This window comes from Salmo trutta, chromosome 9, assembly GCF_901001165.1.
Source record: "Salmo trutta chromosome 9, fSalTru1.1, whole genome shotgun sequence".
Classification (NCBI taxonomy): domain Eukaryota; kingdom Metazoa; phylum Chordata; class Actinopteri; order Salmoniformes; family Salmonidae; genus Salmo; species Salmo trutta.
The window spans coordinates 49211995-49236868 of NC_042965.1; the positions used below are offsets into that span (position 1 = coordinate 49211995).

The following is a 24874-nucleotide window of genomic DNA, read 5'->3' on the forward strand; positions in this document are numbered from 1 at the left end:
TATGTTATTTGAGGTAGATATGTACATGAAGGCAGGGTAAAGTGACTAGGCGTCAGGATAGATTATAATAAGGTATTTGAGGTAGATATGTACATTAAGGCAGGGTACAGTGACTAGGCATCAGGATAGATAATAATAAGGTATTTGAGGTAGATGGGTACACGAAGGCAGGGTAAAGCGACTAGGCATCAGGATAGATAATAATGAGGTAGATATGTACATGAAGGCAGGGTAAAGTGACTAGGCATCAGGATAGATAATAATAAGGTATTTGAGGTAGATATGTCCATGAAGGCAGGGTACAGTGACTAGGCATCAGGATAGATAATAATGAGGTATTTGAGGTAGATATGTACATGAAGGCAGGGTACAGTGACTAGGCATCAGGATAGATAATAATGAGGTAGATATGTACATGAAGGCAGGGTAAAGTGACTAGGCGTCAGGATAGATAATAATAAGGTATGAGGTAGATATGTACATGAAGGCAGGGTAAAGTGACTAGGCGTCAGGATAGATAATAATAAGGTATTTGAGGTAGATATGTACATGAAGGCAGGGTACAGTGACTAGGCATCAGGATAGATAATAATAAGGTATTTGAGGTAGATGGGTACACGAAGGCAGGGTAAAGTGACTAGGCATCAGGATAGATAATAATAATGTATTTGAGGTAGATATGTACATGAAGGCAGGGTAAAGTGACTAGGTGTAAGGATAGATAATAATAAGTTATTTGAGGTAGATATGTACATGAAGGCAGGGTAAAGCGACTAGGCATCAGGATAGATAATAATAAGGTATTTGAGGTAGATATGTACATGAAGGCAGGGTAAAGTGACTAGGCATCAGGATAGATAATAATAAGGTATTTGAGGTAGATATGTCCATGAAGGCAGGGTACAGTGACTAGGCATCAGGATAGATAATAATGAGGTATTTGAGGTAGATATGTACATGAAGGCAGGGTACAGTGACTAGGCATCAGGATAGATAATAATGAGGTAGATATGTACATGAAGGTAGGGTAAAGTGACTAGGCGTCAGGATAGATAATAATAAGGTATGAGGTAGATATGTACATGAAGGCAGGGTAAAGTGACTAGGCGTCAGGATAGATAATAATAAGGTATTTGAGGTAGATATGTACATGAAGGCAGGGTAAAGTGACTAGGCGTCAGGATAGATAATAATGAGGTATTTGAGGTAGATATGTACATGAAGGCAGGGTAAAGTGACTAGGCGTCAGGATAGATAATAATGAGGTATTTGAGGTAGATATGTACATGAAGGCAGGGTACAGTGACTAGGCATCAGGATAGATAATAATGAGGTAGATATGTCCATGAAGGCAGGGTACAGTGACTAGGCATCAGGATAGATAATAATGAGGTATTTGAGGTAGATATGTACATGAAGGCAGGGTAAAGCGACTAGGCATCAGGATAGATAATAATAAGGTATTTGAGGTAGATGTGTACATGAAGGCAGGGTAAAGTGACTAGGCATCAGGATAGATAATAATAAGGTATTTGAGGTAGATATGTCCATGAAGGCAGGGTACAGTGACTAGGCGTCAGGATAGATAATAATGAGGTATTTGAGGTAGATATGTACATGAAGGCAGGGTACAGTGACTAGGCATCAGAATAGATAATAATGAGGTAGATATGTACATGAAGGCAGGGTAAAGTGACTAGGCGTCAGGATAGATAATAATAAGGTATGAGGTAGATATGTACATGAAGGCAGGGTAAAGTGACTAGGCGTCAGGATAGATAATAATAAGGTATGAGGTAGATATGTACATGAAGGCAGGGTAAAGTGACTAGGCGTCAGGATAGATAATAATAAGGTATTTGAGGTAGATATGTACATGAAGGCAGGGTACAGTGACTAGGCATCAGGATAGATAATAATGAGGTAGATATGTCCATGAAGGCAGGGTACAGTGACTAGTCATCAGGATAGATAATAATGAGGTATTTGAGGTAGATATGTACATGAAGGCAGGGTAAAGCGACTAGGCATCAGGATAGATAATAATAAGGTATTTGAGGTAGATGTGTACATGAAGGCAGGGTAAAGTGACTAGGCATCAGGATAGATAATAATAAGGTATTTGAGGTAGATATGTCCATGAAGGCAGGGTACAGTGACTAGGCGTCAGGATAGATAATAATGAGGTATTTGAGGTAGATATGTACATGAAGGCAGGGTAAAGTGACTAGGTGTCAGGATAGATAATAATAAGGTATTTGAGGTAGATATGTACATGAAGGCAGGGTACAGTGACTAGGCATCAGGATAGATAATAATAAGGTATTTGAGGTAGATATTCCATGAAGGCAGGGTAAAGTGACTAGGCATCAGGATAGATAATAATAAGGTATTTGAGGTAGATATGTACATTAAGGCAGGGTAAAGTGACTAGGCGTCAGGATAGATAATAATATGGTATTTGAGGTAGATATGTACATGAAGGCAGGGTAAAGTGACTAGGCGTCAGGATAGATAATAATAAGGTATTTGAGGTAGATATGTACATGAAGGCAGGGTAAAGTGACTAGGCATCAGGATAGATAATAAGGTATGAGGTAGATATGTACATGAAGGCAGGGTAAAGTGACCAGGCGTAAGGATAGATAATAATAAGGTATTTGAGGTAGATATGTACATGAAGGCAGGGTAAAGTGACTAGGCGTCAGGATAGATAATAATAAGGTATTTGAGGTAGATATGTACATGAAGGCAGGGTAAAGTGACTAGGCATCAGGATAGATAATAATAAGGTATTTGAGGTAGATGGGTACACGAAGGCAGGGTAAAGTGACTAGGCATCAGGATAGATAATAATAAGGTATTTGAGGTAGATATGTACATGAAGGCAGGGTAAAGTGACTAGGTGTAAGGATAGATAATAATAAGTTATTTGAGGTAGATATGTACATGAAGGCAGGGTAAAGCGACTAGGCATCAGAATAGATAATAATAAGGTATTTGAGGTAGATATGTACATGAAGGCAGTGTAAAGTGACTAGGCATCAGGATAGATAATAATAAGGTATTTGAGGTAGATATGTCCATGAAGGCAGGGTACAGTGACTAGGCATCAGGATAGATAATAATGAGGTAGATATGTACATGAAGGCAGGGTAAAGTGACTAGGCGTCAGGATAGATAATAATAAGGTATGAGGTAGATATGTACATGAAGGCAGGGTAAAGTGACTAGGCATCAGGATAGATAATAATAAGGTATTTGAGGTAGATATGTACATGAAGGCAGGGTAAAGTGACTAGGCGTCAGGATAGATAATAATGAGGTATTTGAGGTAGATATGTACATGAAGGCAGGGTACAGTGACTAGGCATCAGGATAGATAATAATGAGGTAGATATGTCCATGAAGGCAGGGTACAGTGACTAGGCATCAGGATAGATAATAATGAGGTATTTGAGGTAGATATGTACATGAAGGCAGGGTACAGTGACTAGGCATCAGGATAGATAATAATGTGGTAGATATGTACATGAAGGCAGGGTAAAGTGACTAGGCGTCAGGATAGATAATAATAAGGTATGAGGTAGATATGTACATGAAGGCAGGGTAAAGTGACTAGGCGGAAGGATAAATAATAATAAGTTATTTGAGGTAGATATGTACATGAAGGCAGGGTAAAGCGACTAGGCATCAGGATAGATAATAATAAGGTATTTGAGGTAGATATGTACATGAAGGCAGGGTAAAGTGACTAGGCATCAGGATAGATAATAATAAGGTATTTGAGGTAGATATGTCCATGAAGGCAGGGTACAGTGACTAGGCGTCAGGATAGATAATAATGAGGTATTTGAGGTAGATAAGTACATGAAGGCAGGGTACAGTGACTAGGCATCAGGATAGATAATAATGAGGTAGATATGTACATGAAGGCAGGGTAAAGTGACTAGGCGTCAGGATAGATAATAATAAGGTATGAGGTAGATATGTACATGAAGGCAGGGTAAAGTGACTAGGCGTCAGGATAGATAATAATAAGGTATTTGAGGTCGATATGTACATGAAGGCAGGATAAAGTGACTAGGCGTCAGGATAGATAATAATGAGGTATTTGAGGTAGATATGTACATGAAGGCAGGGTACAGTGACTAGGCATCAGGATAGATAATAATGAGGTAGATATGTCCATGAAGGCAGGGTACAGTGACTAGGCATCAGGATAGATAATAATGAGGTATTTGAGGTAGATATGTACATGAAGGCAGGGTAAAGCGACTAGGCATCAGGATAGATAATAATATGTTATTTGAGGTAGATATGTACATGAAGGCAGGGTAAAGTGACTAGGCATCAGGATAGATAATAATGAGGTATTTGAGGTAGATATGTACATGAAGGCAGGGTACAGTGACTAGGCATCAGGATAGATAATAATGAGGTAGATATGTACATGAAGGCAGGGTTAAGTGACTAGGCGTCAGGATAGATAATAATAAGGTTTGAGGTAGATATGTACATGAAGGCAGGGTAAAGTGACTAGGCGTCAGGATAGATAATAATAAGGTATTTGAGGTAGATATGTACATGAAGGCAGGTTAAAGTGACTAGGCGTCAGGATAGATAATAATAAGGTATTTGAGGTAGATATGTACTGAACGCAGGGTAAAGTGACTAGGCATCAGGATAGATAATAATGAGGTATTTGAGGTAGATATGTACATGAAGGCAGGGTACAGTGACCAGGCGTAAGGATAGATAATAATAAGGTATTTGAGGTAGATATGTACATGAAGGCAGGGTACATGACTAGGCATCAGGATAGATAATAATGAGGTAGATATGTACATGAAGGCAGGGTAAAGTGACTAGGCGTCAGGATAGATAATAATAAGGTATTTGACGTAGATATGTTAATGACGGCAGTGTAAAGTGAATAGGCATTAGGATAGATAATAATAAGGTATTTGAGGTAGATATGTCCATGAAGGCAGGGTAAAGTGACTAGGCGTCAGGATAGATAGTAATATGGTATTTGAGGTAGATATGTACATGAAGGCAGGGTAAAGTGACTAGGCATCAGGATAGATAATAATGAGGTATTTGAGGTAGATATGTCCATGAAGGCAGGGTACAGTGACCAGGCGTAAGGATAGATAATAATAAGGTATTTGAGGTAGATATGTACATGAAGGCAGGGTAAAGTGACTAGACATCAGGATAGATAATAATAAGGTATTTGAGGTAGATATGTACATGAAGGCAGGGTAAAGTGACTAGGCATCAGGATAGATAATAATAAGGTATTTGAGGTAGATATGTCCATGAAGGCAGGGTAAAGTGACTAGGCGTCAGGATCGATAATAATAAGGTATTTGAGGGAGACATGTACATGAAGGCAGGCTAAAGTGACTAGGCATCAGGATAGATAATAATAAGGTATTTGAGGTAGATATGTACATGAAGGCAGGGTACAGTGACCAGGCGTAAGGATAGATAATAATAAGGTATTTGAGGTAGATATGTACATGAAGGCAGGGTAAAGCGACTAGGCATCAGGATAGATAATAATAAGGTATTTGATTTAGAAATGTCCATGAAGGCAGGGTACACTAGGCATCAGGATAGATAATAATAAGGTATTTGAGGTAGATATGTCCATGAAGGCAGGGTAAAGTGACTAGGCGTCAGGATAGATAATAATAAGGTATTTGAGGTAGATATGTCCATGAAGGCAGTGTAAAGTGACTAGGCGTCAGGATAGATAATAATAAGGTATTTGACGTCGATATGTACATGAAGGCAGGGTAAAGTGACTAGGTGTCAAGATAGATAATAATAAGGTATTTGAGGTAGATATGTACATGAAGGCAGGGTACAGTGACTAGGCATCAGGATAGATAATAATGAGGAAGATATGTCCATGAAGGCACGGTAAAGTTACTAGGCATCAGGATAGATAATAATAAGGTATTTGAGGTAGATATTCCATGAAGGCAGGGTAAAGTGACTAGGCATCAGGATAGATAATAATAAGGTATTTGAGGTAGATATGTACATTAAGGCAGGGTAAAGTGACTAGGCGTCAGGATAGATAATAATATGGTATTTGAGGTAGATATGTACATGAAGGCAGGGTAAAGTGACTAGGCGTCAGGATAGATAATAATAAGGTATTTGAGGTAGATATGTACATGAAGGCAGGGTAAAGTGACTAGGCATCAGGATAGATAATAAGGTATGAGGTAGATATGTACATGAAGGCAGGGTAAAGTGACCAGGCGTAAGGATAGATAATAATAAGGTATTTGAGGTAGATATGTACATGAAGGCAGGGTACAGTGACTAGGCGTCAGGATAGATAATAAAAAGGTATTTGAGGTAGATATGTACATGAAGGCAGGGTAAAGTGACTAGGCATCAGGATAGATAATAATAAGGTATTTGAGGTAGATGGGTACACGAAGGCAGGGTAAAGTGACTAGGCATCAGGATAGATAATAATAAGGTATTTGAGGTAGATATGTACATGAAGGCAGGGTAAAGTGACTAGGTGTAAGGATAGATAATAATAAGTTATTTGAGGTAGATATGTACATGAAGGCAGGGTAAAGCGACTAGGCATCAGGATAGATAATAATAAGGTATTTGAGGTAGATATGTACATGAAGGCAGTGTAAAGTGACTAGGCATCAGGATAGATAATAATAAGGTATTTGAGGTAGATATGTCCATGAAGGCAGGGTACAGTGACTAGGCATCAGGATAGATAATAATGAGGTAGATATGTACATGAAGGCAGGGTAAAGTGACTAGGTGTCAGGATAGATAATAATAAGGTATGAGGTAGATATGTACATGAAGGCAGGGTAAAGTGACTAGGCATCAGGATAGATAATAATAAGGTATTTGAGGTAGATATGTACATGAAGGCAGGGTAAAGTGACTAGGCGTCAGGATAGATAATAATGAGGTATTTGAGGTAGATATGTACATGAAGGCAGGGTACAGTGACTAGGCATCAGGATAGATAATAATGAGGTAGATATGTCCATGAAGGCAGGGTACAGTGACTAGGCATCAGGATAGATAATAATGAGGTATTTGAGGTAGATATGTACATGAAGGCAGGGTACAGTGACTAGGCATTAGGATAGATAATAATGTGGTAGATATGTACATGAAGGCAGGGTAAAGTGACTAGGCGTCAGGATAGATAATAATAAGGTATGAGGTAGATATGTACATGAAGGCAGGCTAAAGTGACTAGGCGGAAGGATAAATAATAATAAGTTATTTGAGGTAGATATGTACATGAAGGCAGGGTAAAGCGACTAGGCATCAGGATAGATAATAATAAGGTATTTGAGGTAGATATGTACATGAAGGCAGGGTAAAGTGACTAGGCATCAGGATAGATAATAATAAGGTATTTGAGGTAGATATGTCCATGAAGGCAGGGTACAGTGACTAGGCGTCAGGATAGATAATAATGAGGTATTTGAGGTAGATATGTACAAGGCAGGGTACAGTGACTAGGCATCAGGATAGATAATAATGAGGTAGATATGTACATGAAGGCAGGGTAAAGTGACTAGGCGTCAGGATAGATAATAATAAGGTATGAGGTAGATATGTACATGAAGGCAGGATAAAGTGACTAGGCGTCAGGATAGATAATAATTAGGTATTTGAGGTAGATATGTACATGAAGGCAGGGTAAAGTGACTAGGCGTCAGGATAGATAATAATGAGGTATTTGAGGTAGATATGTCCATGAAGGCAGGGTACAGTGACTAGGCATCAGGATAGATAATAATGAGTAAGATATGTCCATGAAGGCACGGTAAAGTGACTAGGCATCAGGATAGATAATAATAAGGTATTTGAGGTAGATATGTACATGAAGGCAGGGTAAAGTGACTAGGCGTCAGGATAGATAATAATGAGGTATTTGAGGTAGATATGTACGTGAAGGCAGGGTACAGTGACTAGGCATCAGGATAGATAATAATGAGGTAGATATGTCCATGAAGGCAGGGTACAGTGACTAGGCATCAGGATAGATAATAATGAGGTATTTGAGGTAGATATGTACATGAAGGCAGGGTACAGTGACTAGGCGTCAGGATAGATAATAATGAGGTATTTGAGGTAGATATGTACATGAAGGCAGGGTACAGTGACTAGGCATCAGGATAGATAATAATGAGGTAGATATGTACATGAAGGCAGGGTAAAGTGACTAGGCGTCAGGATAGATAATAATAAGGTATGAGGTAGATATGTACATGAAGGCAGGGTAAAGTGACTAGGCGTCAGGATAGATAATAATTAGGTATTTGAGGTAGATATGTACATGAAGGCAGGGTAAAGTGACTAGGCGTCAGGATAGATAATATTGAGGTATTTGAGGTAGATATGTCCATGAAGGCAGGGTACAGTGACTAGGCATCAGGATATATAATAATGAGGTATTTGAGGTAGATATGTACATGAAGGCAGGGTACAGTGACTAGGCATCAGGATAGATAATAATAAGGTATTTGAGGTAGATATGTACATGAAGGCAAGGTACATGACTAGGCATCAGGATAGATAATAATGAGGTAGATATGTACATGAAGGCAGGGTAAAGTGACTAGGCGTCAGGATAGATAATAATAAGGTATTTGACGTAGATATGTTAATGACGGCAGGGTAAAGTGACTAGGCATTAGGATAGATAATAATAAGGTATTTGAGGTAGATATGTCCATGAAGGCAGGGTAAAGTGACTAGACGTCAGGATAGATAGTAATAAGGTATTTGAGGTAGATATGTACATGAAGGCAGGGTAAAGTGACTAGGCATCAGGATAGATAATAATGAGGTATTTGAGGTAGATATGTCCATGAAGGCAGGGTACAGTGACCAGGCGTAAGGATAGATAATAATAAGGTATTTGAGGTAGATATGTACATGAAGGCAGGGTAAAGTGACTAGACATCAGGATAGATAATAATAAGGTATTTGAGGTAGATATGTACATGAAGGCAGGGTAAAGTGACTAGGCATCAGGATAGATAATAATAAGGTATTTGAGGTAGATATGTCCATGAAGGCAGGGTAAAGTGACTAGGCATCAGGATAGATAATAATAAGGTATTTGAGGTAGATATGTCCATGAAGGCAGGGTAAAGTGACTAGGCGTCAGGATCGATAATAATAAGGTATTTGAGGTAGACATGTACATGAAGGCAGGCTAAAGTGACTAAGCATCAGGATAGATAATAATAAGGTATTTGAGGTAGATATGTACATGAAGGCAGGGTACAGTGACCAGGCGTAAGGATAGATAATAATAAGGTATTTGAGGTAGATATGTACATGAAGGCAGGTTAAAGTGACTAGACATCAGGATAGATAATAATAAGGTATTTGAGGTAGATATTTTAAATGAAGGCTGGGTAAACTGACTAGGCATCAGGATAGATAATAATAAGGTCTTTGAGGTAGCAATGTCCATGAAGGCAGGGTAAAGTGACTAGGCGTCAGGATCGATAATAATAAGGTATTTGAGGTAGACATGTACATGAAGGCAGTGTAAAGTCACTAGGCATCAGGATAGATAATAATTAGGTAGATATGTCCATGAAGGCAGGGTAAAGTGCCTAGGCATCAGGATAGATAATAATACAAGTAAAGTAAAGAACCCATTAGCAGCAGCAGATGATGAGTGTAAAAGTGTGTGTAAAGTGTGTGCGTATGTAGTGTACTTGAATGTGTGTGGATTTTGTGTGGGATTGTCTATTGAAGTGTGTGTGAGTGATTGTGTATATGCTGTCAGGGTTTGGGACAGCCACCTCGCAATAGAAATAGGTGTATGAACAATGAATTTGTACTATATTAATTTTACAATATGCTTGTTATCGCCTTGGATTGAATTAGAACAAATCATGATGTAAATAAATGTCCCAAGTTTGGAGACGTAACTGTTTTTGTAAATTGTTGTTTTTGAGGTGGGATTGCAATTGTGGTAGACTAGCACTTTTAAGAGCGTTGGATCAGTAAAAGGTCGCTGTTTCAAATCCCTGAGCTGGCATGGTAGAAAAATCTGCCGTTCTTCACTTAAGCAAGGCAGTTAACCCCCAACAACAACAACTGCTCCCCGGGCGCCGATGACATTGACGTCGATTAAGGCAGCCTCCTGCACCTCATATTCAAAGGGGTTGTGTTAAATGCGTTAAACACTTTTCAGTTGAATGCATTCAGTTGTGCAAATGACTAGATATCCCTTTTCTTTCCATTCCCAATTTGCATTACTTCTGAAGAATCACCCATTTGGCCATATATAGATTCTCTCTGACTGTTTTCCCGCTCTCTCTTCAGGCTGGTATGATCCGGACAGACTCAGATGAGTACTTCATTGAGCCGTTGGAGAGAGGGACTCAGGAACATGAGGACCAGGGCAGAGTCCATGTTGTCTACAGGAGATCTGCTGTTCTACAGGCCCCCTCTGACATCTCACTGGACTACCAGCTGGAAGGTGAACTGTGTGTATGGTTGTGTGTGATATATATATACTACCATTCAAAAGTTTGGGGTCACTTAGCAATTTCCTTGATTTTGAAAGAAACACAATTTGTTGGTCCATTAAAATAACATCAAATTGATCAGAAATATAGTGTAGACATTGTTAATGTTGTAAATGACTATTGTAGGTGGACACGGCAGATTTTTAATGCAGGTGGGTGTGAGTGGTTAGCCAGCCTACTATTCCATGTAGATAGACTACTTTTCCATTGAGATGGGTGTGATTGGATTGGCAGCCTACTAGTCCATGTAGATGGGTGTGAGTGGTTAGCCAGCCTACTATTCCATGTAGATAGACTACTTTTCCATTGAGATGGGTGTGATTGGATTGGCAGCCTACTAGTCCATGTAGATGGGTGTGAGTGGTTAGCCAGCCTATTGTTCCATGTAGATGGGTGTGAGTGGTTAGCCAGCCTACTGTTCCATGTAGATGGGTGTGAGTGGTTAGCCAGCCTACTGTTCCATGTAGATGGGTGTGAGAGGTTAACCAGCCTACTAGTCCATGTAGATGGGTGTGAGTGCTTAGCCAGCCTATTGTTCCATGTAGATGGGTGTGAGTGGTTAGCCAGCCTACTGTTCCATGTAGGTGGGTGTGAGTGGTTAACCAGCCTACTATTCCATGTAGGTGGTTTGAGTGGTTAGCCAGCCTACTATTCCATGTAGATGGGTGTGAGTGGTTAGCCAGCCTATTGTTCCATGTAGATGGGTGTGAGTGGTTAGCCAGCCTACTATTCCATGTAGGTGGTTTGAGTGGTTAGCCAGCCTACTATTCCATTTAATTAATTGTTCAGCAGTCTTATGGCTTGGAGGTAGAAGCTGTTGAAGAACCTTTTGGTCGTAGACTTGGCGGTCCGGTACCGCTTGCCGTGCGGTAGCAGAGAAAACAGTCTATAACTTGGGTGACTGGAGTCTCTGACAATTTTATGGGCTTTCCTCTGACACCGCCTATTGTATAGGTCCTGGATGGCAGGAAGCTTGGCCCCAGTGATGTACTGGGCCTTTCGCACTACGCTCTGTAGCTCTTTACGGTCAGATGCCGAGCAGTTGCCATACCAGGCGCTGATGCAACCGGTCAGGATGCTCTCGATGGTGCAGCTGTAGAACCTTTTGGGGATCTGGGAGCTCATGCCAAATCTTTTCAGTCTCCTGAGGGGGAAAAGGTTTTGTCGTGCCCTCTTCACGACTGTCTTGGTATGTTTGGACCATGAATATTTCGCTAACCACACATAGCCCCTGTGTGGTTAGCCAGCCTACTATTCCATGTTGATGGGTGTGAGTGGTTAACCAGCCTACTATTCCATGTTGATGGGTGTGAGAGGTTAACCAGCCTACTATTCCATGTTGATGGTTGTGTGTTTAGCCAGCCTACTATTCCATGTTGATGGTTGTGAGTGGTTAGCCAGCCTACTATTCCATGTAGGTTGTTGTGAGAGGTTAACCAGCCTACTATTCCATGTTGATGGGTGTGAGAGGTTAACCAGCCTACTATTCCATGTTGATGGTTGTGAGTGTTTAGCCAGTTTACTATTCCATGTTGATGGTTGTGAGTGGTTAGCCAGCCTACTATTCCATGTAGATGGTGTGATTGGTTAGCCAGCCTACTATTCCATGTAGGTTGTTGTGAGAGGTTAACCAGCCTACTATTCCATGTTGATGGGTGTGAGAGGTTAACCAGCCTACTATTCCATGTTGATGGTTGTGAGTGGTTAACCAGCCTACTATTCCATGTAGATGGGTGTTGGTAAGTGATTGGTTAGCCAGTCTACTATTCCATGTAGGTTGTTGTGAGAGGTTAACCAGCCTACTATTCCATGTAGATGGAATACTACCAAACATCATATTGTCACAACAGCTATCGATCACCACTCTGTTCCCTCGTCCCAGTGCTCCATACTGCCAAACAATATATTGTCACAACAGCTAGTGATCCCCACTCTGTTCCCTCGTCACAGTGCTCCTTACTGGCATCAGCATATTTTCACAACATCAAGGGATAATCACTCTGTTTCCATGTCCTATGGCTCTATAATGCCATCAACATATTTACACAACAGCTAGGGATCACCACTGTGTTTCCTCATCCCAGGACTCCATACTCCCATCAACATACTGTCACAACAGCTTGGGATCACCACTGTGTTCCCTCCTCCAAGGGCTCCACACTGCTATTAACATATTGACACAACAGCTAGGGATCACCACTCTGTTTCCTCATCCCAGGGCTCCACACTGCTATTAACATATTGACACAACAGCTTGGGATCACCACTCCTTTCCCTTGTCCAAAGGCTCCATAATGCCAAACATCATATTGACACAGCAGCTTGGGTACACCACTCCTTTCCCTCGTCCCAGGGCTCAATACTGCCAAACAGCATATTGTCTGTATGTTGCATGACAGTACTTGTGGTCTATGCCTGGGTCCTGCAGATTGCCCAATGCCAACATGTTTTAAAAACATATCTAGCTAGCTAGCTAGCGAGTCTAACTAGGTAGCTAGCTCGCGAAGGACAACTACCAGCTTGTTTTTGAGAATGCAAGGGGCCATACCAAGTATTGGAGTCAAAAGGGCAAAGGACTAATGTTATCAAGCAAGCCAAGCCAAGCTATTTTCCGTGAATGCAACGCTTTGAAAATCAAAATGTATTGTTTAACTTTTTTTTCCACAAGTGTGATAGCTAGCTAATATAGCTACCAACTTAGTTTGCTAGCTTTCGTCAGATTGAAATCCAATCTTTTATCAGGCAGAGAAATTCACGGGAAGGCCGTTAGCTCACATTAGATAGCTAGTTATAACGTTATATAACAATGTAGCCTACCTTACATTGCTTACTTTCTGGCTAACAACCTAAACACTTTATTTCAATATAAAATGAGATTTATAACCAATGTATCACATTTTTACATGTTCTGAAGACATTGTAAGATGGAACTGATGTATCTTCTTTTCAATTTTGAACATAGTTGTTATCGCATTCCAATATCAGTGTCAAATTTGCTGCAACCTAGAGGGGATGTTGATTGCTGACTGATTTATCACATCATTCCCAGGCGACTACCTATGAGAGTTTAGGTTTCTGGAAAATGTTGTTATAATCTAGAATAAATACTGCATTCTAGCCGGAGGGGTCTCCAAGAACACCTCTATACACAAACACAGCTATCTAAAATCTAAAGTTAAGACATAGCTGTTGGCTAGCTAACCACCCAAATGAAAGTTAGCTGTCAACTAGCTAACCACCTAAATAAAAACTTAACAACTTAACTTAAAAGTTAGCGGTCAGTGAAAAGTTTACAGCTAACTGTCTGTTCATCCTTCCTTTCCAGAACCAGAAATAGAGCTGTCCCTGCCAGGTGTCCCAGGGATTCTAGACCAGTTGTCCCTGCCAGGTGTCCCAGGTATTCTAGACCAGGTGTCCCGGCAGGTGAACCAGGCGGTGAGGAAGCGCCGCCACGCCGGAGATGACGACTACAACATTGAAGTTCTCCTGGGTGTCGACTACTCCGTGGTGCGTTTCCACGGCAAGGAGCATGTGCAGAACTACCTGCTGACCCTCATGAACATTGTAAGTCACTTCTTCTCTTATCTAACTCTAACCCTCATTGTTTGTCACTTCTCTTTACTTTCTCCTCCTGATACATTTAGCTCTGTGTACAGTGCCTTGCAAAAGTATTCACCCCCTTGGTGTTTTTCCTATTCTGGTACATTACAACCTGTGGTTTAAATGTATTTTTATTTGGATTTCATGTAATGGACATACACAAAATAGTCCAAATTGGTGAAGTGAAATGAAAAAAATAACTTGTTTAAAAAAAAGAAAATGTAAAACTGAAAAGTGGTGCGTGCATATGTATTCACCCCCTTTGCTATGAGGCCCCTAAATAAGATTTGGTGCAACCAATTATTTTTTACCTTTATTTAACTAGGCAGATCAGTGAAGAACAAATTCTTATTTTCAATGATGGCCTAGGAACAGTGGGTTAACTGCCTTGTTCAGAGGCAGAACAACAGATTTTGTACCTTGTCAGCTTGGGGATTCGATCTTGCAACCTTTCGGTTACTTGCCCAACACTCCAACCACTAGGCTACCTGCCGCCCCAATTACCTTCAGAAGTCACATAATTAATTAAATAAAGTCCACCTGTGTGCAATCTAAGTGTCACATGATCTGTCACATGATCTCAGTATATATACACCTGTTCTGAAAGGCCCCAGTCTGCAACACCACTGAGCAAGCGGCACCACAAAGCAAGCGGCACCATGAAGACCAAGGAGCTCTCCAAACAGGTCAGGGACAAAGTTGTGAAGTACAGATCAGGGTTGGGTTATAGAAACATATACAAAACATTGAACATCCCACGGAACACCATTAAATCCATTATTAAAAAATGGAAAGAACATGGCACCACAACAAACCTGCCAAGACAGGGCAGCCCACCAAAACTCATGGACCAGGCAAGGAGGGCATTAATCAGAGAGGCAACAAAGAGACCAAAGAAAACCCTGAAGGAGCTGCAAAGCTCCACAGCAGAGATTGGATTATCTGTCCATAGGGCCACTTTAAGCCGTACACTCCACAGAGCCACTTTAAGTCGTACACTCCACAGAGCTGGGCTTTACAGAAGAGTGGCCAGAAAAAAAACATTGCTTAAAGAAAAAAAGAAACAAACACGTTTGGTGTTCGCCAAAAGACATAGGGGAGACTCCTCAAACATATGGAAGAAGGTACTCTGGTCAGATGAGACTAAAAGTGATCTTTTTGGCCATCAAGCAAAATGCTATGTCTGGCACAAACCCAACACCTCTCATCAACCCGAGATTACCATCTCCACGGCCATCTCCACAGTGAAGCATGGTGGTGGCAGCATCATGCTGTGGGGATGTTTTTCATTGGCAGGGACTGGGAAACTGGTCAGAATTGAAGGAATGATGGATGGCACTAAATACAGGGACATTCGTGAGGGAAACCTGTTTCAGTCTTCCAGAGATTTGAGACTGGGAGGGAGGTTCATCTTCCAGCAGGACAATGACCCTAAGCATACTGCTAAAGCAACACTCAAGTGGTTTAAGGGGAAACATTTAAATGTCTTGGAATGGCCCAGACCTCAATCCAATTGAGAATCTGTGGTATGACTTAAAGATCGCTGTACACCAACAGGAAGCCATCCAACTTGAAGGAGCTGGAACAGTTTTTCCTTGAAGAATGGGCAAAAATCCCAGTGGCTAGATGTGCCAAGCTTATAGAGACATATCCCAAGAGACTTGCAGCTATAGTTGCTGCAAAAGGTGGCTCTACAAAGTATTGACTTTGGGGGGTGAATAGTTATGCACGCTCAAGTTTACTTATTTCTTGTTTGTTTCACAAGAAAAAATATTTTGCATCTTCAAAGTGGTAGGCATGCCAAGGGGGTGAATACTTTCGCAAGGCACTGTATATCTCTAGTCCCTGTTTCCTCTTTTTCCTTCTGCTAAACTATTTACTGTGTTACTTTTTAAAATTGTACCTTTTTTGCTTCAGTTTATTTAGTAAATATTTTCTTAAGAAAATATAGTTAAAACTGCATCGTTGGTTAAGGGCTTGTCAGTAAGCTTTTCACGGTAAGGTCTACCTGTTGTATTCGGCACATTTGACACTTATATCTAGTTCCTGTTTCCTCTGTTTCCTCCTGCTAAGCTGAGGCCTGTGTAAATCTCTTTACTCTGTTTCCTCCTGCTAAACTGAGGTCTGTGTATATCTCTAGTCTCTGTTTCCTCCTGCTAAACTGAGGTCTGTGTATATCTCTAGTCCCTGTTTCCTCCTGCTAAATTGAAGTTTGTGTAACAGTACCAGTCAACGTTTGGACACACCTACTCATTCCATCTGTTTTCTTTATTTTTACTATTTTCTACATTGGAGAATAATAGTGAAGACATCAAAATGATGAAATAACACATATGGAATCATGTAGTAACCACAAAAGTGTTACACAAATCAAAATATTTTATATTTGAGATTCTTCAAAGTAGCCACCCTTTGCCTTGATGACAGCTTTGCACACTCTTGGCATTCTCTCAACCAGCTTCACCTGGAATGCTTTTCCAACAGTCTTGAAGGAGTCCCCACATATGCTGAGCACTTGTTGGCTGTTTTTCTTTCACTCTGCAGTCCAAATCATCCTAAACCATCTCAAATTGATTGAGGTCGGGTGATTGTGGAGGCCAGTTCATCTGATGCATTACTCCATCACTCTTCTTCTTGGTCAAATAGCCCTTACACAGGCTCCCGAGTGGTGCAGTGGTCCCATAGATCCGTGAACATTTTCCCCAGCGTCGTCCTGGTTTGGCTGGGGTAGGCCGTCATTGTAAATAAGAATTTGTTCTTAACTGACTTGCCTAGTTAAATAAAGATTAATTAAAACATTTAAAAAAACACAGCCTGGAGGTGTGTTGGATCATTGACCTATTGAAAAACAAATGATAGTCCCACTAAGCGCAAACCAGATGGAATAGACCGTGACACGCAGCAGAATAGGGCTAGCTTCCTTTATGACCATGACCCACAAGGCAGCTTCCTTTATGGCCATGACCTGCAAGGCTAGCTTCCTTTATGACCATGCCCCACAAGGCTAGCTTCCTTTATGACCATGACCCATAGCAGAGTAGGGCTAGCTTCCTTTACAACCATGACCCATAGCAGAGTAGGGCTAGCTTCCTTTATGACCATGACCCATAGCAGAGTAGGGCTAGCTTCCTTTACAACCATGACCCATAGCAGAGTAGGGCTAGCTTCCTTTATGACCATGACCCACAAGTCTAGCTTCCTTTATGACCATGACCCACAGCAGAGTATAGCTAGCTTCCTTTATGACCATGACCCATAGCAGAGTAGGGCTAGCTTCCTTTACAACCATGACCCACAGCTGAGTAGAGCTGGCTTACTTTAGGACCATGCCCCACAAGGCTAGCTTCCTTTATAAACATGACCCACAGCAGAGTAGAGCTAGCTTCCTTTGTGTCCATGACCCACAGCAGAGTAGGGCTAGCTTCCTTTATGGCCATGACCCACAAGGCTAGCTTCCTTTATGACCATGACCCACAAGGCAAACTTCCTTTATGACCATGACCCACAGCAGAGTAGGGCTAACTTCCTTTATGACCATGACCCACGGTAGAGTAGAGCTAGCTTCCTTTATGACCGTGACACATAGCAGAGTATAGCTAGCTTCCTTTATGACCATGATCCATAGCAGAGTAGGGCTAGCTTCCTTTATGGCCATGACCCACAAGGCTAGCTTCCTTTATGACCATGACCCACAAGGCTAACTTCCTTTATGACCGTGACACATAGCAGAGTATAGCTAGCTTCCTTTATGACCATGACCCATAGCAGAGTAGGGATAGCTTCCTTTATGGCCATGACCCACAAGGCTAGCTTCCTTTATGACCATGACCCACAAGGCTAACTACCTTTATGACCATGACCCACAGCAGAGTAGGGCTAACTTCCTTTATGCCCATGACCCACATTAGAGTAGAGCTAGCTTCCATTAGTACCATGACCCATAGCAGAGTAGGGGTAGCTTTATTTATGACCATGACCCAGAGCAGAGTAGGGCTAGCTTCCTTTATGACCATGACCCACAGCAGAGTAGAGCTAGCTTCCTTTATGACCATGACCCACAGCAGAGTAGAGCTAGCTTCCTTTATGACCATGACCCACAGCAGAGTAGAGCTAGCTTCCATTAGTACCATGACCCACGGCAGAGTAGGGCTAGCTTCCTTTATGACCATGACCCAAAGCAGAGTAGAGCTAGCTTCCATTAGTACTATGACACACAGCAGAGTAGACCTGATTACTATATTATTGTTATACACTGGTCCTAGCTGGTGAGGTGTTTGTTGCTTTTATGTATTTAGTTTAGTTTTTGTGCTTTTGCTCTGTGTCTGCGTGCTATGTATTGCTCTGTCTATCTGTCTGCTATGTGTTGCTTGTCTGTCTGTCTGTCTGTCTGTCTGTCTGTCTGTCTGTCTGTCTGTCTGTCTGTCTGTCTGTCTGTCTGTCTGTCTGTCTGTCTGTCTGTTGCTTGTCCTATGTTGCTCTGACTGTCTGCTACGTGTTGCTTGTCCTATGTTGCTCTGTCTGTCTGTCTGCGTGTTGCTTGTCCTATGTAGCTCTGACTGTCTGCTACGTGTTGCTTGTCCTATGTTGCTCTGACTGTCTGTCTGCGTGTTGCTTGTCCTATGTTGCTCTGACTGTCTGTCTGTCTGTCTGCGTGTTGCTTGTCCTATGTCTGTCTGTCTATCTGTCTGCTATGTGTTGCTTGTCCTATGTTGCTCTGACTGTCTGTCTGCGTGTTGCTTGTCCTATGTCTGTCTGTCTGTCTGTCTGGTACGGTGCATTCGGAAAGTATTCAGACCGCTTTACTTTTTCCACATTTTGTTACGTTATAGCCTTATTCGAAAATGTATTAAATAAAACAACATATCCTCATAAAATCCTCAAAGTGAAATCAGGTTTTTAGAAATGTTAGCTAATTTATAAAAAATTAAAAACAGAAATACCTTATTTACATAAGTATTCAGACGCAATGCTATGAGACTCAAAATTGAGCTCAGGTGCATCCTTTCCATTGAGATGTGTCTACCACTTGATTGGAGTCCACCTGTGGTAAATTCAATTGATTGGACATTATTTGGAAAAGCACACACCTGTCTATATAAGGCCCCACAATTGACAGTGCATGTCAGAGCAAAAACCAGGTCGAAGGAATTGTCCTAGAGCTCCGAGACAGTATTGTTTTGAGGCACAGATCTGGGGAAGGGTAATAAAACATTTCTCCAGAATTGAAGGTCCCCAAGAACACAGTGGCTCCCGAGTGGTGCAGCGGTCTAAGGCACTGCATCTCAGTGCTTGAGGCGTCACTACAAAGACCCTGGTTCAAATCCAGTCTGCATCACAGCTGGCCGGGATTGGGAGTCCCATAGGGCAGCGCACAATTGGCCCAGCGCTGTTTGGCCAGTGTAGGCGATTATTGTAAGTAAGAATTGTAAGTAAGAATTGGTTCTTAAAACCTCTTAGCGCAGGGTCAAATTTGACAAAATCTGGTGAAATCGGAGCGCACAAAATCGTAATATTAAACATTCATGAAAATACAACTGTCATACATGATTCTTTAGCTTAGAATCTTGGTAATCAAACCGCGTTATCCGATTTACAATAGGCTTTACGGCGAAAGCATAGCATTCGATTATCTGAGGACAGCGCCTCACAACAACATGTTTTCAAACCAGCACAGACGTCACAAAATCATAAATAGCAATAAAATAAATCACTTACCTTTGAAGATCTTCCTCTGTTTGCAATCCCAAAGGTCCCAGCTACAGAATGAATGGTCGTTTTGTTCAATAACGTCCTTCTTTATTTCCCAAAAAGTCAGTTTAGTAGGCGTCATTGAGTTCAGTAATCCACCCGTTCAACATGCAGACAAAGAAGTCCCAAAAGTTACCGGTAAAGTTTGTCCAAACAAGTCAAACGATGTTTCTAATTAATCCTCAGGTAGTCTAATATCTAAATAAACGACAATATTTCATACGGAGAATAGTATGTTCAATAGGGAAGGAAAATAATGAAGAGCGCACCCATGTTCATGCGTACAAAGAGACTACTTTTGCTTTAGTTCTCCACATAGATAATCTACTATTCCTCATTGGTTTTTCAAAAAACAAGCCTGAAGCCATGTATAAAGACTGTTGACATCCAGATAGAAAACCATAGGAACTGCAATCTGGGAGGCCATAGGAACTGCAATCTGGGAGGCGGAAGTCATCATTTTCAATAGCTTCACATTTGAATTGGATGGGAGCTCAACAACAACAAAAAATCCGGTTGGATTTTCGTTGGGTTTTCACCTGCTATATCAGTTCTGTTATACTCACAGACATTATTTTAACAGTTTTAGAAACTTTAGAGTGTTTTCTATCCAATGCTACCAAGTACAGTGAGGGAAAAAAGTATTTGATCCCCTGCTGATTTTGTATGTTTGCCCACTGACAAAGAAATGATCAGTCTATAATTTTAATGGTAGGTTTATTTGAACAGTGAGAGACAGAATAACAACAAAAGAATCCTGAAAAACGCTTGTCAAAAATGTTATAAAATGATTTGCATTTTAATGAGGAAAATAAGTATTTAACCCCCTCTGCAAAACATGACTTAGTACCTGGTGGCAAAACCCTTGTTGGCAATCACAGAGGTCAGACGTTTCTTGTAGTTGGCTACCAGGTTTGCACACATCTCAGGAGGGATTTTGTCCCACTCCTCTTTGCAGATCTTCTCCAAGTCATTAAGGTTTCGAGGCTGACGTTTGGCAACTCGAACCTTCAGCTGCCTCCACAGATTTTCTATGGGATTAAGGTCTGGAGACTGGCTAGGCCACTCCAGGACCTTAATGTGCTTCTTCTTGAGCCACTCCTTTGTTGCCTTGGCCGTGTGTTTTGGGTCAATGTCATGCTGGAATACCAATCCACGACCCATTTTCAATGCCCTGGCTGAGAGAATGAGGTTCTCACCCAAGATTTGACGGTACCTGGCCCCGTCCATCGTCCCTTTGATGCGGTGAAGTTGTCCGGTCCCCTTAGCAGAAACCCCCCCCCAAAGCATAATGTTTCCACCTCCATGTTTGATGGTGGGGATGGTGTTCTTGGGGTCATAGGCAGCATTCCTCCTCCTCCAAACACGGCGAGTTGAGTTGATGCCAAAGAGCTCCATTTTGGTCTCATCTGACCACAACACTTTCACCCAGTTGTCCTCTGAATCATTCAGATGTTCATTGGCAAACTTCAGATGGGCATGTCTATGTGCTTTCTTGAGCAGGGGGACTTTGCGGGCGCTGCTGGATTTCAATCCTTCACAGCGTAGTGTGTTACCAATTGTTTTCTTGGTGACTATGGTCCCAGCTGCCTTGAGATCATTGACAAGATCCTCCCGTGTAGTTCTGGGCTGATTCCTCACCTTTCTCATGATCATTGCAACTCCACAAGGTGAGATCTTGCATGTAGCCCCAGGCCGAGGGAGATTGACAGTTCTTTTGTGTTTCTTCCATTTGCGAATAATCGCACCAACTGTTGTCACCTTCTCACCAAGCTGCTTGGCGATGGTCTTGTAGCCCATTCCAGCCTTGTGTAGGTCTACAATCTTGTCCCTGACATCCTTGGAGAGCTCTTTGGTCTTGGCCATGGTGGAGAGTTTGGAATCTGATTGATTGCTTCTGTGGACAGGTGTCTTTTATACAGGTAACAAGCTGAGATTAGGAGCACTCCCTTTAAGAGTGTGCTCCTAATCTCAGCTCGTTACCTGTATAAAAGACACCTGGGAGCCAGAAATCTTTCTGATTGAGAGGGGGTCAAATACTTATTTCCTTCATTAAAATGCAAATCAATTTATAACATTTTTGACATGCATTTTTCTGGATTCTTTTGTTGTTATTCTGTCTCTCACTGTTCAAATAAACCTACCATTTAAATTATAGACCGATCATTTCTTTGTCAGTGGGCAAATGTACAAAATCAGCAGGGGATCAAATACTTTTTTCCCTCACTGTATATGCATATCCTAACTTCTGGGTCTGAGTAACAGGCAGTTTACTTTGGGCATGTCAGTCATGCGAAATTCCGAACGAAAACCAGTCCCCAAAACAGGTTAACTGACTTGCCTAGTTAAATAAAGGTTAAATAAAGAAAGTACTTTGCTCTGTTTATCTTTCCCTCGATCCTGACTAGTCTCCCAGTCCTTGCCTTTGAAAAACATCCCCACAACATGATGCTGCCACCACCATGCTTCCCCGTAGGGATGGTACCAGGTTTCCTCCAGAGTCCCCCAATTGCTCAGCTCCAGGAAGAGTCTTGGTGGTGCCAAACTTATTCCATTTAAGAATTATTTTTTTATTGAACTTTTTTTTAAATAGGTAAGTCAGTTAAGAACAAATTCTTATTTACAATGACGGCCTACCAAAAGGCAAAAGGCCTCCTGCGGGGATGGGGTCTGGGATTAAAAATGTATGACAAAACACAAATAACGACAAGAGACACCACAACACTACATAAAGAGAGACCTAATACAACAACATAGAATGTGACAACACAGAGAGAACCTTGATGAAAAAATGCTCCAGAGCGCTCAGGACTTAGACTATGGCAAAGGTTCACCTTCCAACAGGACAATGACCCTAAGCACACAGCCAAGACAATGCCGATGTCGCTTCAGGACATGTACGTGAGTGGCCCAGCCAGAGCCCGGACTTGAACCCGATCAAACATCTCTGGAGAGACCTTTAAATAGCTGTGCAGCGACGCTCCCCATACAGCCTGACAGAGCTTGAGAAGGTCTGCAGAGAAGAATGGGAGAAACTCCCCAAATACAGGTGTGCCAAGCTTGTAGCATCATACCCAAGTAGACTCGAGGCTGTAATCACTGCCAAAGGTGCTTTTATTTTATTTTATTTTTATTTTTTTATTTCACCTTTACTTAACCAGGTAGGCCAGTTGAGAACAAGTTCTTATTTACAACTGCGACCTGGCCAAGATAAAGCAAAGCAGTGTGACAAAAACAACAACACAGAGTTACACATCAACAAACGTACAGTCAATAACACAATACAAAAATCTATGTACAGTGTGTGCAAATGTAGTAAGATTAGGGAGGTAAGGCAATAAATAGGCCATAGTGGAGAAATAATTACAATTTAGCATTGACACTGGAGCGATAGATGTGCAGATGATGATGTGCAAGTAGAGACACTGGGGTGCAAAAGAGCAACAAAAATAAATAACAATATGGGGATGAGGTAGTTGGGTGGGGTATTTACAGATGGGCTGTGTACAGGTGCAGTGATCGGTAAGCTGCTCTGACAGCTGATGCTTAAAGTTAGTGAGGGAGATATGTCTCCAGCTTCAGTGATTTTTGCAATTCATTCCAGTCATTGGCAGCAGAGAACTGGAAGGAAAGGCGGCCGAAGGGGGTGTTGGCTTTGGAGATGCCGAGTGAAATATACCTGCTGGAGCGCGTGCTACGGGTGGGTGTTGCTATGGTGACCAGTGAGCTGAGATTAGGCGGGGCTTTAACTAGCAAAGACTTGTAGATGACCTGGAGCCAGTGGGTTTGGCGTCGAATATGTATCGAGGGCCAGCCAACGAGAGCATACAGGTCGCAGTGGTGGGTAGTATACGGGGCCTTGGTGACAAAACGGGTGGCACTGTGATAGACTACATCCACTTTGCTGAGTAGAATGTTGGAAGCTATTTTGTAAATGACATCGCCGAAGTCAAGGATCAGTAGGATTGTCAGTTTTATGAGGGTATGTTTGGCAGCATGAGTGAAGGAGGCTTTGTTGCAAAATAGGAAGCCGATTGTAGATTTTATTTTGGATTGGAGATGCTTAATGTGAGTCTGGAAGTAGAGTTTACAGTCTAACTAGACACCTAGGTACTTGTAGTTGTCCATAAATTCTAAGTCAGAATCGTCCAGAGTAGTTATGCTAGTCGGGCGGGCAGGTGCGGGCAGCAATTGGTTGAAGAGCATGCATTTAGTTTTACTTGCATTTAAGAGCAGTTGGAGGCCACGGAAGGAGTGTTGTATGGCGTTGAAGCTTGTTTGGAGGTTTGTTAACACAGTGTCCAAAGAAGGGCCAGATGTATACAGAATGGTGTCGTCTGCGTAGAGGTGGATCAGAGAATCACCAGCAGCAAGAGCAACATCATTGATGTATATAGTGAAAAGAGTCGGTCCGAGAATTGAAACCTGTGGCACCCCCATAGAGACTGCCAGAGGTCCGGACAACAGGCCCTCCGATTTGACACACTGAACTCTATCTGAGAAGTAGTTGGTGAACCAGGCGAGGCAGTCATTTGAGAATCCAAGGGTATTGAGTCTGCCGATAAGAATACGGTGATTGACAGAGTCGAAAGCCTTGGCCAGGTCAATGAAGACAGCTGCACAGTACTGTCTTTTATCGATGGCGGTTATGATATCGTTTAGGACCTTGAGCGTGGCTGCGGTGCACACACGACCAGCTCGGAAACCAGATTGCATAGCGGAGAAGATATGGTGGGATTCAAAATGGTCAGTGATCTGTTTGTTAACTTGGCTTTCGAAGACTTTAGAAAGACAGGGCAGGATGGATATAGGTCTGTAACAGTTTGGGTCTAGAGTGTCTCCCCCTTTAATGAGGGGGATGACCGTGGCAGCTTTCCAATCTTTATGGATCTCAAATGATACGAAATAGAGGTTGAACAGGCTAGTAATAGTGGTTGCAACAATTTCAG

The 24874-nt window shown here is 41.8% G+C and overlaps 1 protein-coding gene across 1 annotated transcript in view; it reads left to right on the forward strand.

Annotated features, from left to right (window-relative positions):
* The window catches only part of adamts3 (ADAM metallopeptidase with thrombospondin type 1 motif, 3), a 353285-nt gene that overhangs the window by 211888 nt on the left and 116523 nt on the right, over positions 1 to 24874 (forward strand). The window contains exons 5-6 of the mRNA XM_029763911.1: positions 10372 to 10528; positions 13903 to 14141. Of these exons, the coding sequence (XP_029619771.1) occupies positions 10372 to 10528; positions 13903 to 14141 (396 nt within the window). The remainder of the gene's footprint in view (positions 1 to 10371; positions 10529 to 13902; positions 14142 to 24874) is intronic.